Source organism: Musa acuminata, chromosome BXJ1-4 (assembly GCF_036884655.1).
Source record: "Musa acuminata AAA Group cultivar baxijiao chromosome BXJ1-4, Cavendish_Baxijiao_AAA, whole genome shotgun sequence".
Lineage (NCBI taxonomy): Eukaryota > Viridiplantae > Streptophyta > Magnoliopsida > Zingiberales > Musaceae > Musa > Musa acuminata.
In genome coordinates this window covers 40,754,892-40,771,141 of record NC_088330.1, presented here as the reverse complement: position 1 = coordinate 40,771,141, position 16,250 = coordinate 40,754,892, and the positions used below count along the sequence as shown (strand labels likewise).

The following is a 16,250-nucleotide window of genomic DNA, read 5'->3' as shown; positions in this document are numbered from 1 at the left end:
TCAGACGGCACTAACATATGGAAGCTCTTTGATGTGAGATAAATTTAATCTTTGAAGAGATATAAAAGAAGACATACCTTTGCATGAGAGGCTATCACCAATGTGGCCTGTAGGAAGGGTTAATGATAATTTAAACCTTGATCTCTAGAAAAAATTAGTAATGTAAAATGAAATCTGATTCTAGATATACTGACACTGGATTTACATAAACAAGAGTAGCGTATGGTAAAAACACCTGCGCATAAGTTCAACAAGTGTTAAATTAATGGAATAAGGTGGCCAAATCATTTGCAGCCGAACTTGTGATTGCAATTGTGTCAGTTTTGACGTGTAATGCTTGGGAAGAAGAAGACATGCAAATGCATTTGATGAAAGTAGATACCATAAACTTGGGAAAATAGAGGATGAAAGTAGATACTATAAACTGAGAAAAAAAAAGAGAGGATCTTTTTAACTTCTGATTTGGACATCAAAAGAAAAGGAAAGAAAATAAAACCATAAATTCTATCTATATCTTCCTAAAAGTTTTAACCTCCTTTCATTTCTGTCAAACTGAACAACTAAAAAAAGGGGTGTCTATTTTGGAAAAACTAATTAGAAGGTGCAAGCTTTCTGGCAATCCCCAGAATTAGAATACCATACGACTTACTTGTATACAAGTCCAAAAGTATTCAGAAGAAGAAAATTTATTCAAGCTGATGATATGATATTAATGAGATGAACTCTCATACAGCAGATATTGATGTTCAAATTTATCATCCTTGCTGGGAACAACAACGTTTTCTGATCCTAGAAACTTTCAGTACGGTAAACACATATACTTTGTCAAGCATGTTGTCTATAAAACGAAAATAGTAAAGGTTCCAATTCTTGTTAAGTATTAAGGTACCCCAGACTGCCCAGAAACCAACAACAAATCCTGGTGCCATGCTCGTGTAGAACCATATCATCTCATTCTTATCTCTATCGTTTGCATTACTTTGACCTCGTGTTGTCTCACTGCAACTTTGGTTCAGAGGAAGCCCACAAAGACCAGGATTGCCAATATAGATAGATGGATCATTGAAGGTTGAAAGTTGATTACCACGTGGAATTTCCCCTGACAAGTTGTTGTATGAGAGGTTCAAGTGAGCCAAATATGTCAGGGCAGCGAGGCTAGAAGGAATTGTGCCAGAAAAGTTGTTTCTTGACAAGTCAAGGGACTCCAACTGTTGTAATTTACTGATATTTTCAGTGATTTCTCCTGTGAAATGATTTCCAGATAAATTTAAGCTGAATAAGCCAAAAAGACCCGTGAGTTCTTCGGGTACTCCTCCAAATAAGTTATTGTCTGAGAGGTCCAAGATATTCATGATCAAAAGTGACATACCATAAGCTCGAGTGTTTCCTTTAGTTGTTATAAACATCTGCTCCTGATATCTAATTTGATCTGTCGTCCAATTTGAAAAATTTTCAATTACTTTCATGCCAGTAAAATTTCCAAAGCTTCTTGGAATAGTTCCCGATAGCTCATTATCTGCAAGGTCGAGAAATTGGAGAGAACTCAATCTTGAAAGATTTGGAGGAATATCTCCGACCAACATATTTGATCGCAGATTGAGGAACCTCAAAAGAGTTAAATTTTCACCTATCCAAGTTGGAATTTCACCTTTCAAATTATTATTTTCAGCATCAAGAAGGTATAAATTCCCACAATCCTTCAAGGACAACGGCAGTTCTCCAGATAGACTGTTATTGCTCAAGTGCAACGACTGAAGTGATACTATGGAACATATTGACTCAGGAATAACTCCAGATATGTTGTTGCTTGAAAAATCCATAACTCTAATTTGGTTAGAATTACTCCAGCAATTGGGGAGCTCTCCTGACAACATATTTTTTGAAAGATCAAGAACCACTGAGACCACCGACAGTTGGCATATAGAGAAGGGAATTTCACCACTTAAATTGTTTTCTGAAAATGATAAATATATGAGGTTAGGCATATTCATGAAGATGGTAGGTGAAATTATTCCCGAAAATGAATTGTTTGACAGATCTAATAAAGCCGATCTAGGAGAAAAATATGGAAGAGGACCATCAAAGTAGTTTGAACTTAAATCCAAATCCACAAGGTCGTTGAACTGTAATAAATTGGGTACGTGGCCACTGATCTGATTGCCGGAGACAAACACGAACACTGCTGTCGAAATTAAGCTCCAAAACCAGTTTGGCATAGCATCAAAAATACTAGCATTAGATATATCAATTTCTGAAATATTTATTTGAGACCGGAGCCATGAAGGGAACTTAGGACCCAGTTTGCAGGAGTTCATCCAAAGGGATTCTAGCCGGAAGGGAGGAAGCCAATTGCTCTCGACCTTCAGAGCCAAGGAGTTGGACGACAAATATAAGTGTTTCAATTCTGTGAGGTTTCCAAGATGCGCCTCAGATATTACACCCTCCAAATTGTTGTTCTCGAGGTCCAAAGAAACTAGCTGAGATAGCCACCAGACACTTTCTGGTATTGTTTTGTTCAATTGATTTTTACCAAGAATGAGCTCTTGGAGTGATGCTAGTTGTCCAATTGATACAGGAATAGGCCCAGAAATCAGATTCTGCTCCAACTGGAGTGATTTAAGCTTCCTGAGTTGGAATAACCATTCAGGCAACTGCCCACTAATATTCGTTCTGGCTAAGCTTAGAACCTCTAGGCTCATCTTGATGCAACCAGAAAAAATTTCATCGAGTTCTAACAAATCTTTGCTGATATTGATGCCTGACAATATCAAATTCTGCAACTTGCACAGATTTTTGAAGGAAGTGGGTATTCCTCCTTGAACATGATTGTTAGCTAAATGAGGGCTCTTGTAGGTAGCCAATCTACCATAGAATGGTGGAATATTATCCTGAAGGCTTTTCCAACTGATATCAAGGTACTCAAGGCCACTTATGTTGGATAACCAAGAGGGTATCCGAGTGTCAATGAGATTATTCGACAAATCAAGAACAGACAGTGATGTAAAGTTCACATGTGGAAGAGAGAGGGGAACACTTCCAATTTCACAGTCAGATAAGTATATCTCCACAATAGAAGGAAGCATGTTCAGAGCTTCCAGCCAGTGAGTTCCATTTTGAAAATTAACGTTATTCAGGTTGAGATGCTTTAGAGAAGAAAGGTGAGAAATCCAGAGTGCATCACTAATGTTAAATTGATGGGTCGGAGCCACAAAAATGTCATCGGATAGGTCTAGGTACTGCAGATTGGAGAGATTTCCTAGCTGGTGAGGCAGGAGTCCACCCAATCCAGCCCTGGAGAGGTTAAGATATCGGAGTTGATGGAATGACCCCACGAATTTTGGAATATTAATGCCTCCAAAATCGTTCATGCTTAGGTCCAGGTACTTCAGGTGCTTCAGACCAAGTAAAGAATGCCTCAACTCACCTCCTAAGGGCCTTATGTTGTTTGGCGGATTGTGGAGGTCCAGCTTGACGACATGCCCAGTATGATTGCTGCACGTCACACCCTCCCATTTGCAGCAGTCTTCATTCACCCAAGAGGACAGCCTGTTGGTAGGATCTTCCAGGCCTCGTTTGAACTCAAGTAGAGCACTTCTTTCGGCAGGGATGCAGCCTGAGGTTAGAGCTCCGTCGCAGACGTTGGGTTGAATGCATAGGAAGGCCAATAAGTAGAAGAGAACGTAGACATTGTCTGTAGCCATGGAATGGGGTTATGGTTGCTGGTGCATCACAATGCAGGTATCTACTTGTATATAATATGGAGTGAGAAGATCTCTCTCCTCCATTCATCTGTTAGTCCATTCTTCTGTGTGGATGAGCATTAAGTCAAGGTCAAGCCAGTAAGTAAACAATCCATTTTCTAGGTTGACAATGATAGAAGGTGTCCATGAGAGCAAATCCATTGTCATATACTTGTAATGTCTAAAATGAGTCCTAGAAAGTAGAAAAACAACCATAATGGCAGCTTAATTCATTAAGCTATTTAATTAGATTTTCATATTTCTGGCACCGGTAGTGCATAGAAACTGGCAAGAAATTTGACAGAACAGGTCGAGGAAGCACTACCACAATGGCAGATGGTCCATATATATGATGTGATCATTCTACTACCAGTTCAACACTCGGTCCTACTTGCAGAAGCATGATGACCAGAATGAATGATAATATCACACTTGTAGCTACTGAAAGAGAGATATGGTGGTCCAAATTGACAATCAAAATTGCTGTCATATATAAAATTGCTGTCATATATTAAGCTCACAATTGTCACGCTATCAATGTTACACAGAAATTTCTGCATAAATTATCCAAAATTTCTTTGCATGCCCTCCTAATTCTTATACCCAAAACATAGTCTTCATACTTACCACCTACGCAACATTTAAGATTTAATTATTTAGTACAATTCATTTCTAAATTATGATATCTGTGAATAATTTATATTATATTCTCGTTGATGAATTGTTTCTTGAACTCGTTCAAAATATAAAAACACATTTATGTGCCCCCATGATCAACTATATATATATATATATATATAGTCAAAGAGAGGCCTGCAAAATGATCTTTTCACAATGACAATACCAATGTGAAAATTTTATAAAGTTATGTGCCCCCATGATCAACATTTATGACACTACTCTTTGCACACACACATGTATCCTAACTAATAATAGTGATTAGTCTAAGTTAATTGAGCATATGCAAACATACATAACATAAAAGGAGGATTTAAATATTTGATACATACGTGATATTTAAAATTTTGGTGGAATAAGTTTGTTGTATTAAATACAATATTTAAGTGACGGACTTGTAAGGCTGCACCAACCTGCAGGTGATGACAGACAGACGGGAAGCGTTCTTGGTGTTGAAACTTCGCCCATCTTCAAGTCTTATTTTAATTCAATTTGTTTGAAAAAGAATACATCTAGCGATCACAATTTATTCTTTTTTCATACACCTGAAAATAATTATTACCACAACCATGATTCCATCAATTGTGAGGAAAATTGTATACATGATCACAGCTTATCTTAAGATTAATCATGAGAAATCTATGGTCGACAGCTTGCAATACACAACATCTTATCATGCCCTGTTTGGATCATCCTCCATTAGTCTGAAACTATTCAACTGACACTCAAATAGTAGACCAAGAAATCTTCACTATTAGGTAATCTGTCAATATCATCTACTTGTTCTTCACTTCGTATTGTTGTCTACCCTCAAGTCAGTCAACCATGATGCCTGATCTTGATAGAGTCCCAAAGTTGGAATAGCTTTCATCTGAAGACTCCAGTTTCTTCTTGAATGTGAAGGTTCTGAGAATACTGCTAAATAGGAGAAATTTGTATCTATCAGACAACCATTATTGATACGAATAAGAGAAAGACAAGATTTGTGGGCACCAAAAAGACAGCGATCAGCAGTTGCTGAGAAACTCTCCTGGAAATTGATATGATAATGCAACTGAGCAGAACAAGAGGATCCAGGAAGACTTTAAATTCCAGCTAACAGAGCCAAGTTGCTTCCTTATACTTTTCAATAGAAAGACCAAGGAAGACTGACGATTGCAAACAAAAGCAAGTTGCTCATCTACTATGGCAACAGCCATGTTGCATTCCTCTTATCTCATGTCAATGCATTCTAAAAACTCTATTAAACTTAATTTTCCATTTCTTTTATCTTCAAGAATTTGCTAACTTTACAAAAATCACGATCATCTAAGCCTTAAGTAGGGAGCTGGTAATATTCTGACTAGTCCCACGTAAAAAGTGCGTAAGACTAAAATAGACTTATAAATATTTGATAAGTGTATAACTATAATTTTAATTTAAATATTTTGATCAATAATTTGATTGGGTTCAAAAAATTTGGGGGAGAATGTAACGGATAAACTTCTAAACAAGATGTTGGATGTAATGCTTATGTCTGTCCGTTGTCTTTTGGCATGTTCATGCCTTGTACAGCAGGTAGAGGGGCGGCCGAAGGCTAAATAGTCCCATGTTAGTTGGGTTGGTGGCCTCTTTAGGCTTGTAAATAAAGGTTGTGTCATGTGGACACATGCGAGAGCTTTTCGATCTGTAATGGACCATTTTACCCTTTGTTGTGCCACTGTTCAGAGCTTGTAAAGTCTGTTTGTAATTTGCATTGTCTATGATGTGTTTTTCGGACATGTTTGCTTGTGGATCCCGATTGAGGCGTTCTCTTTAACCCGTTCTCTCTTTTGTTGGTCCTAAGGGACAATGGGAGGCTTCGGGGAGGCTGACCTTTGCGGACGGACGCGCGAGGGTGCCGCACGCCTTAGGCAAAACCAGCTAAGGTCGTGACATTATGGTATCAGAGCGGGACAAGCACTCATAGAAACACTTGACATGCAAACGTGGGGGACCTAGTGGGGCTGCGTTAAGGGCAGTCAGCACACGCGCGACCGTTTGAGGGAAAACGGGCATGGAGATGTAGGGAAAAGAGTCGCTCAGAGGAGCGAGCATCTGAGATTGGCATTCAGAGGAATGGCCAACCCTTCGCGCAAGAGGCACCACGAGAACAGGCAAGCTTGGAAGAATTTGGAGCGCACAAAGGTTGGGATGGCTGAGTTTGAGCTACGGCTCAACGTTGACAACTATACTTGATGGTGCTCTAGGCAAGCGAGGCGCTTGGCAAGAATAAGACCATTCAAGGTGGAATGAGTTGCTCAACGACCAAAAGAGTTATGCAAAGCTCACAGAGGTGATGGGAATTGCTAACTCGAAGAATTTGGTACTCATGCATGGGCTTGTATGCGGACGATGGAATGTTCGTGGCCATCCCAAGGCGACCGAGACTCGGCGCCATGGAGCATTGAAACTTTCTCTTCGGCATGTGAAGGATACGTCCGTAGGAGGATGAAGTGTGCAATGAGTTCAGCATGTTGCTAGGCCTTGAGGGGTGCAGTGGGGGCTGTATGGACGTGGAGTCATAATCTAGCAAGTGCGTTTGCAGGAGGCAGAACAATGCACAGTTTGTTCAGCAGATCGGAGTAGTCCAAGGGGATGGTGGTCTCTGAAACGAAGAGAGATGTTGCTCCAACGGGGTAGTTATCCAGGAGGGATAAGTCCCAGCTCTCCAGAGTGAGAATCATGTGAGACGGACCTCACATGTTGAGGAGGAGTACCTCAACAAACAACAACTCCACGAAGCTCGATGGACTGAGCAAGCGGCGAGGAGTCGTCGCATGATCTCGCTTGAGAGAATGCATTGGAGGATGCATTGCGAGATCAAGTGGGGGAGCAACTTGAAGCAACTTAAATGAAGGCACACTTGGAGTCGATGTGGAGATCGAACTCAAGGGAGGGTTGACCCGTGGAATGGTGGGCGCGAGGGCCACCATCGATTCAATGCAAAAAACGAGGAGCGGAGCAACTTGGGTGTAACTTGGCGAAGTACCCAAGCCGCATGAAGGGAGCCAGCATAGAAGTTGGAACATGGAGCAGAGGCACAGTGCTTTCCTTAGACAGAGGTTAAGGACATGAACTCTTGCAGAGGCAAGAGTAGGATCATGTTATTCCATGGGTCCTTCTTTATGACGGAGCGGACTCATCTTGCATGGTGCCAAAGACGAAGGGAGCTTCGCGGGACATGCACCTTAACTCGGAGAAGCATTGGATGGAGGAACTAAGGCGACTCAATTTGCGGAGGCGAAGTTGGGTTCAGAAGGGCCTTAGCACGGGGCAAGAGGACGCAGAGGCGGGTACTCTTGAAGAATATGCCACAGTGTTGCCATTTGAGTTGCTATGAAGGAAGCAGTGCGCAGCGGAGATTGTGTTGGTAGGGGCAGAGGCTCAGGATCCAGACAATGGTGCACAGATTACAGTGAAGTCGGTGGACTTCGAGGGCTACTAGGCGACGGACTGTCCTAGAGCGGTGCTTCATCTAGGTGTGACCCAGGAGTGGGTGGATGAAGGTCGATTGCCAGAGGAGCGAACAAAATCGAAGGTGGAGGAGACCCTGCGATGTATTGGCAGAAGCCACACATGGAGGCTTCACAATTCGAGTTTATTCCACAAGAATCAGAATGCAATGGAGATGTCACTAGGAGGCGACATGGTGCAGCGGATCGTGGTGGAACAGTTCGTGGCAATACGATACACACAATCTGTCCCGTGAGGGATGAGATCATATGGAGGTATGATCGGGAGCTACTGGGAGCTCCGCTTTGGTGAACAACACGACAGCAGGAAGGGCTATGGATTCAAGGAGTGAATGCCATGGTACCGCAGAGGCGGGTCTTCCGGGCGTGCACCGAATTTTGCATCGGATGAAAACCTTGGTCATCAGCATATGGGGGCTGGGTTCCACCAAGGGAAAAGTTCGAATGCAAGTACCAGTGAGTTCCATGGGAGGGACTTGATCATACAGAGGTATGATCGAAGCAGCTGGAGAGTTGGACTGCTCCAGAGCTCATATTCGCTTAAGGGAGCCCGACAAGTCAGAGGACAAGGTCGAGTAAGCGAACGTTGCTACCAAGGAAGCTAAGGAGAACAGAATCGGTGCAAACTCTACAATGTGATGGCAGAGGCCATGCATGAGAGTTGCAGTCTGTCTTTCCATCGACCAAACGGACTGCTTGGAGAACACAGTGGTGTTGAAGCAGGGGGTCGAAAGGGGCGAGGAAGCGACGACGAGTCCAGAGGGACTTAGCTACCCAAAATCAAGCATCAGTTAGAATGGAGGTGGACTCAGAGGAGTGCCACGGAGACATCTCTACTGATTGTGAAGCAAAGGGATACAGAGGCGAGGCGACGGATAGTAGGGCCATGGGCATGGCAGCGCCATGGTACCGCAGAGGTGGGACTTCCGTGCAAGTCATTGATCCCTTGCTCTCACGGAGGGAGAGCGCTTGGTCGTGAAAGGGGCCGAGGAGGTGGAGCATGCAGAGGCAATCTCCAAGTACCGAGACAAGGCTGAAGGGCAGAGGCCAAGAAACTTCGTAAGACCGGTGTCAACAAGTTTCTCATCAAGATAGCCGTAAGTGAAGGACTTCGGGTCATGCAAGAGTGCACGACCAAGGAACGAAGCAGGCAGTACGCGGTGCTGTACCTTTGCTACTCAGTGGAGTAGGCGGCAGGGTTGATGGAGAAGACGGTACAATCCCAGAGGCGACCTCATCTATCAGAGAATTACTCCAAGTTGGGGTGAAAACTTCCTGCATTCCAGAAGTTCAATGGCATTGAGAAGGTGAATCACAGTAACTAACTCAACGCAAGGAGTGCAAACACTTCAAGTGCTTCAGAAGTGTGAGCAAAGAGCAGGCGAAGGCCAGTAACCAGCTCGATGCATGAAGTACAACCTCGAGGAGGCGGGCGAAGTCAAGTAACTTTTGCCTTCTCAACTCTTAAGAGAATGGGCGAAACCGAGTACCCCAATTCTCTTATCTATCCAGCAGAGGAGCGCTGCACAAGTTCAAAGACCCTTCGAAGATAATGGAAGACAATAGTTGTCAAATCCTCACCAACGGTGATCAGTGCTACTGAGAGTAGATTGTCCGCCTCATTTCCCAACGAAATGCCAATCGAAAGCGGAAGTGATGCGAACCTACTTGGATGTGACAACTAACTGAAAGAAGAGTCAATGAGCAGATTTTGTGGAAGAAGGACCCAAAACTTCAGAAGCTTGCGAGGGGATGCTTATTAAAGCTCCAACAAGCATCCACCCAGTTCAAGCAGCATGTGGAAATTTTGAGACTGGCGCACTAAGGATGGTCTTTTCCTTCATTTGGTGGATCCGCAGGAATCAGCGAGGATCAATACAACTCAGCCAACCCCACACCAGAGTCAGAGTCATTGGCGAGTTGAAGCAGCATGGCGGATCAAAGGTTTGACTACTCAGAAACAGCAGCGAAGAGCAGCTGGGAGCCAGGAGGCGCATTGCATCTGGAGCGGAAGATTGAAGACTCAGCAAAGGCGAAGAGTTGCAGTATTCACAAAGGCTTCGACGAGGACGTCGAAGGGATAAGTGGGGGAGAATGTAACGGACAAACTTCTAAACAAGATGTTGGATGTAATGCTTATGTCTGTCCGTTGTCTTTTGACATGTTCATGCCTTGTACAGCAGGTAGAGGGGCGACCGAAGGCTAAATAGTCCCATGTTAGTTGGGTTGGTGGCCTCTTTAGGCTTGTAAATAAAGGTTGTGTCATGTGGACACGTGCGAGAGCTTTTCGGTCTGTAATGGACCATTTTACTCTTTGTTGTGCCACTGTTCAGAGCTTGTAAAGTCTGTTTGTAATTTGCATTGTCTATGATGTGTTTTCCGGACATGTTTGCTTGTGGATCCCGATTGAGGCGTTCTCTTTAACCCGTTCTCTCTTTTGTTGGTCCTAAGGGACAATGGGAGGCTTCGGGGAGGCTGACCTTTGCGGACGGACGCGCGAGGGTGCCGCACGCCTTAGGCAAAACCAGCTAAGGTCGTGACACTGAGGCAGCAGAGTTATCAGACCACCTCACTAACTCCTTCCCTGGTTCTCGATCGTGAGAGTGATGAGCGAAAGATAAAAAATATGTTGCTGCCATTGGCTGAGGTGACTGACCGTAGCATCACAGTGATTCCTTTCTTTGGGATGCCTGGTATCGGGAAGACGACTCTCTCTTTCTCAACTAGTCTGCAATGATGAGTCTGTGAAGAACCATTTTGAGCTTAGACTATGGGCTTATGTGTCTCAGGATTTTGATACAAGGAGCATTACGAAGACCATCATTGAATCCATCGATGGTTTTCGGTGTGACTTTGTCAGCCTTGACAATCTTCAGAAAGAACTTGGAAAGAAGCTGAGTGGGAGGAGATACCTGCTTGTTCTGGATGATGTTTGGCATATGAGCCCACAGGACTGGGAGAGGATAAAAAACTTCTTCTACTCCGGTGCTCAAGGAAGTAAAATAATAGTGACCACCAGAATCGAAGAAGATGCTAACTAACTTCATGGCAACCTCACCCCCTGACCGTTTGGAGGGACTATCGAATGATGAATGCTGGTGTTTGGTTTGTCAATATGCATTGGCCCGAGATCGGAATGCAATGGTTGATGTTGATCCCTACAAGATGTATGTCGTCAACAAATGCACAGGCTTGCCCATGGCAGCTATAGCTTTGGGGTATAGACTGTCAATAAATGTAGTGCTATTTTACAGAGTGAGGCATGGGAATCCACCGGTGTGGATGGATACATTTCGGATGCTGTCAGCTTAAGCTACCAAATACTTGTCACAATATCTTAAGCCATGCTATAAAAAAATATTATACACCTGCGCTATATATATATATATATATATATATATATATATATATATATATATATATATATATATATATATATATATATATATATATATATATATATATATATATATATATATATATATATATATATATATTGTTAACATTCCTCTAAATTTGATTTCTTTTTCATATACCTTTTTACATATAAAGTTTTAATTTGAAAAAGAATTGGCCAAATCTGGATTTCTAGAAAAAAAACTTTCGTATAAGATCTTAATTTTAAGGTCAAATCAAATGTCTCTCTCGTAATTCTAAATTATTTTTATGAATTAACGCAAATGATATGCTCTTGTGCAACAAAGCGTCGATCCTATAAAATTTATTTATTAATGTTGATAATGGTACCATGTAAATATAGTTGTGAAGGCCTTTATTGCATTTCAAAGCTTGTGAAGGCCTTTATTGCATCCACCTCGAACAGTAGCCGAAAATAAGAAGTTAATTAGGTCTATTTAATGTAAGGATTAGATAGATACAATTACAATTATAATTGAAGGACATCCATCCTGATCTAAATATGAATGGTGTATTGATAAAGTAAGAGTAATATATATGTCAAAAACAATAACAGAGATTGAAATTCTAAAGTTTAAATTTCTATTTTTAATTGTGTAAGAAACTCTCAAATTTATACAAATTTTGCTTATGATAACAACTTAATAACTTAGAACCCATGCATTATTTTTACCAACATCTTCTATTTAGTCAAGATGGACAAAATAATTAATTTTCAACATATTTAATGAATATATAAATTATAATTTTCATTCTCTTGTCTCCAGAATCCTTAATTACATATTTGAAATCTCCCGTGGTCGGATATATAATTAGACTAAGCTTTCTGTGATTAACATATTATCTTTGAAGCAATTGACACTTTAGCCATAGTCATATGTACTACAACAGTCTGCAAGCAAGATCAGAGGCTGCAAGCATATGTAATTTATGAAGGCCTCAAAAGCTTCTTGATATCCTTCTGCAAAGTTATTTAAGGTCAATCGTTAGATGATGGTATATTGTTGGCACCATCGAGTATATCGAATACGATTTGACAAAAGGTAAGAGGGATGAGGCGAGGGAGCTTTGGGTTTACCTCAGATACTCAAAGGGGATGTGGTTGGGGCATAGCGACCGACAACACGACCATCCTTGTCCATCATGAACTTAGTGAAGTTCCACTTGATGCCATCCCCCAAAATGCCACCTTTGCTCGACTTCAAGAACTTGTATATGGGTGCAGCATTTTGATCATTCACATCGACCTATAGAAGAAAATTAATTGCAACTAGAAAGTCAAGCGACTGAGTAGGTTTCTCTCAAACATAATGATATGATAAAAACAAAAAAAATCAATTTATATTGGGGTAAACACAGGTCAAGAATGGTTTAGCTGTGAGATTTGCCTACAGAAGATTATCGAAGGGATAAACCCAGAAATTGAGAAAATAAAAAAAGCAATAATTTACCTTGTCAAATATCGGATATTCAGCTTTGAATCGAGTGCAAGCAAACTCAACAATCTCCTCATTGGTTCTTGCCCAGCAAATTGGTTGCATGGAAAAGCCAGAATCTCAAAATCTGTGCCATTTAAACAATCATCGTAGAAGAAATATGAGAACAAAAAATTTCATGACTGCATAAATTTGGCTCTCCTTTCCAGATAAAATTACTTCATGATGGATAGTGAGAACAGGCAGATTTATGCACCTCAATTCTATTTCATATGCTTCTCGTGGACAATTATGGGTGTCGAAAGCTGCAATTTTGAATTGCAGAATTTATCTGAATCATCTTAATAATAAGCAAAAGCCTGTTTTAGAAGATAAAGTTCACTTTAATTATCTTCACTCTATTTGAGTTTTATGATCCAAGATTTAGAAAATAGTCGATGAAAAAAGGATCAGGAAAGAGAATTTAACAAGTGTAAGAACATGCAGATCAACCAAAGAAACAAGATATCTGTTCCTTAATGTTACACATAACCTAGTAACGCAAAAACCTGTTGGCGTATTGAAGAGACTTGTGCTAATCCCAGGTTTACAAAGTCTCAAATGAAATCAGGAGTATTAAAGTTTCTAAAGAACAACAAACGCACATGATTTTATTAATAAACAAAGATCAATTTGATTTCCATTTGGCGTCCAATGCCACCCTTAAAATGTTCTCTTAATGCTAAGATGCTGCGTGATAATAGCAATCCCTTCAAGCAATGTGAATAATGGTGCAAATAGATGTTCTGCAACAATTACATAAACTAAAATATGATAGCCAAAGATAGATAAACACATCCTTGCAAAAATTGTTACTTCACCATGAAACTTGTCTTTTCACCACCAACCAAGGATTAACTTGTTCACTAAAAAATGTCAATTAAATCCTTCTTTCTTGCTCTCACTGCTGCTCCATTTTATCCCTTCTCATAAAAGAAAAGCTACAGCCACTGAGCCATAATTTGTGCACTATTAATTAGTTTGTCATGGTCTTTCAATTGACACCACAGTCCAAGTTGCATAATAATTGAGACAAATCCAGCTCTTAAAAAAAATGAAATACAAGATACAAGACTCCTGAAGCCTCTAGTAATAAAGAAGTTTGTGGAAAAAATTGGCCAAATAGGTCTCAGCTTATCTTATAACTAGGGAATCAACATAAAAAAGCATATTCTTTTTCTGTTTGGTTCATGTATCAGCAGATGCCAAAAAAAAAAGTTCTAAGGCTAGCTATTGTTGAAGTCTCTGCCCAGTTATTGTGATGGAGAAAGTGCCAATTCAATAGGAATGGATTCAAAATGATGACACAACATGGATCGGGATTATAAATTCCTCCAATTTTCATCTATTGAATAGTATTAAGTACTCTTGGAAAGTTTGTTGAGAAATATTTCTTTAACAAGATCTGATTATAAGGTATTAATTGGTAAGAACAGGCAGTTGTCCTGATTACAAAAACCAAAATAAGCCAATTAAGGTCAGAATTGCATACCTTTGTCCTTGTACTTCTCATATAGCTGAGTCAGTTCCTTGTAGTTTGAGTTAGTCAGCCCACTAACACAGGTAAGAGATTTAGATACGATCAAGGACGGATACATTATCAATATATTTTAAATTTTAAGAAAGCGAACAATGTTGAGAAATTGTAACAATCTCAGACAATCAAAACCTTCTAACATATGTTACTCTGTAACTCGAAGAACAGAAACAAACTTAATAGAGCTGCAGTACCATTGAGATGCAACATTGACAATCAGCAAGACCTTCCCTTTGTAAATGCTAAGATCCACATCATTTCCCCTGGCATCCTGCATCGGAAGCCATACAACAGATGATCATCATCATCAATCATCACCACCCACACTCGCAGAGAAAACCTTTTCTTCCCCCACACTCCTTCAAGAATTCGTTCCGAACAAGAAACCAATGACCATCAAAAACTACATCAAGTTGCATATCATCACAAAAGATTAAAGATGTTCCAAGAATCGACAACCACGGTAAACTCGATCCATCCCTAGAACCAAGAACAATCACAAAGAAAGACCTAATCACAAGAAATCCACAACTACAGGGCAGTGGATCTTCAAAAATAAACCTCCTTGCCGACTCCGGAAGACAAATTAAAACAAAACCAACGATAAAAACAACCAATCCCTTGTCAAAATCCCATCTTTCGAGCAATCCTTCAAATCGAACAGCCGACTCAGTCTAAAAAATCGATCTTCGAAAGGAGCCACCATCAGCACACTAAAAAGACAAGGAAACGGAGCACACGATGACGATAGAAAACATAAACCCCGAGGGCCACCAACCTTGACGGTGAAGTCATGGATGGATCCGGCGGGCTTGGAGGAAGACATATCAGGCGCGAATCCGGAGATCTAGAAAAGGCGAAGAAGCGACGCGGAAGAGAAAACGAGCAGCAGCAGCAGAAAAGGGACAGAATATGCAGAGGACACACGGCTTTGGTAATCGAGTGCTGCGTATGATTGACGCTTTTCTCTTGGGGTTTTTATTTATTGGGTAATGCAAACAGCAAAAAGAGGGGCCCCATTTGAACTTGGCCTTTGATTGGCGCTGATCGTTCACAAAACAACACCAAAATGAAAGAAAAGACTAACTGTTGACACTCAAAACCATATTAATAGTCTTCTTATGCCATACCTTTTCAACAATAGCAACAACAACAACAAAGCATATGACATCTCACATGAATTTTGAAGGTGGCCATAAATGGATCATTCTTGCGTGCACATATCATCCTTGTCACATTGACATGCATGTGAAAGCCTCTTCGGCCCAATTCCATCAGCTGCAGCAGCATGTCCCCCATTAATGGGAGACTCATCAACTGAAAAGATCTGAGCATGAGATGCAAGAAGATCATGCAGCTGCACATCTGGTGGACTTGAGCTTATGATGCATCCAATTTGTATTTGATTGATGAAGACAAGAATCTCAAACGAGAGGAGCATTACATGAGTAGATCATAAACAAGAGTAATGCATGATATAAAACACGTATGCATAAGTTCATTAAGAGTCAAATTAATCGAATAAGATGGCCAAATCTTTTACAGCAGAGCTTGTGATTGCAATTGTGTCAGTTTCGGCACGTAATGGTTGGGAAGAAGAAGACATGCAAATGCATTTGATGAAAGTAGATACCATAAACTTGGGAAAATAGAGGATGAAAGCAGATACTATATAACTGAGAAAAAAAAAAAAGAGGATCTTTTTAACTTCTGATTTGGACATCAAAAGAAAAAGGAAAGAAAAGAAAATCATAAATTCTATCTATATCTTCGTAAAAGTTTTAACCTCCTTTCATTTCTGCCAAACTGAACAACTAAAAAAAGGGGTGTCTATTTTGGAAAAACTAATTAGAAGGTGCAAGCTTTCTGGCAATCCCCAGAATTAGAACATTTCGTATGGAGATCTTAA

General features: G+C 40.6%; 1 protein-coding gene and 1 pseudogene across 1 annotated transcript; both read right to left on the bottom strand.

The window, feature by feature from the left end:
- Positions 1 to 668: 668 nt before the first annotated feature.
- Positions 669 to 3,725, bottom strand: LOC135669735 (receptor-like protein EIX1). The gene is made up of 2 exons (XM_065178619.1): positions 1,649 to 3,725; positions 669 to 1,516 (listed from the first exon to the last, which is right to left on the bottom strand). The coding sequence occupies exons 1-2, from the start codon at positions 3,699 to 3,701 to the stop codon at positions 756 to 758; spliced, it is 2,814 nt and encodes a 937-aa protein (XP_065034691.1). The 5' UTR covers positions 3,702 to 3,725; the 3' UTR covers positions 669 to 755.
- An 8,302-nt stretch (positions 3,726 to 12,027) lies between these two features.
- LOC135669719 (probable phospholipid hydroperoxide glutathione peroxidase) lies at positions 12,028 to 16,165 on the bottom strand (annotated as a pseudogene).
- Between the last annotated feature and the right edge of the window lie 85 nt (positions 16,166 to 16,250).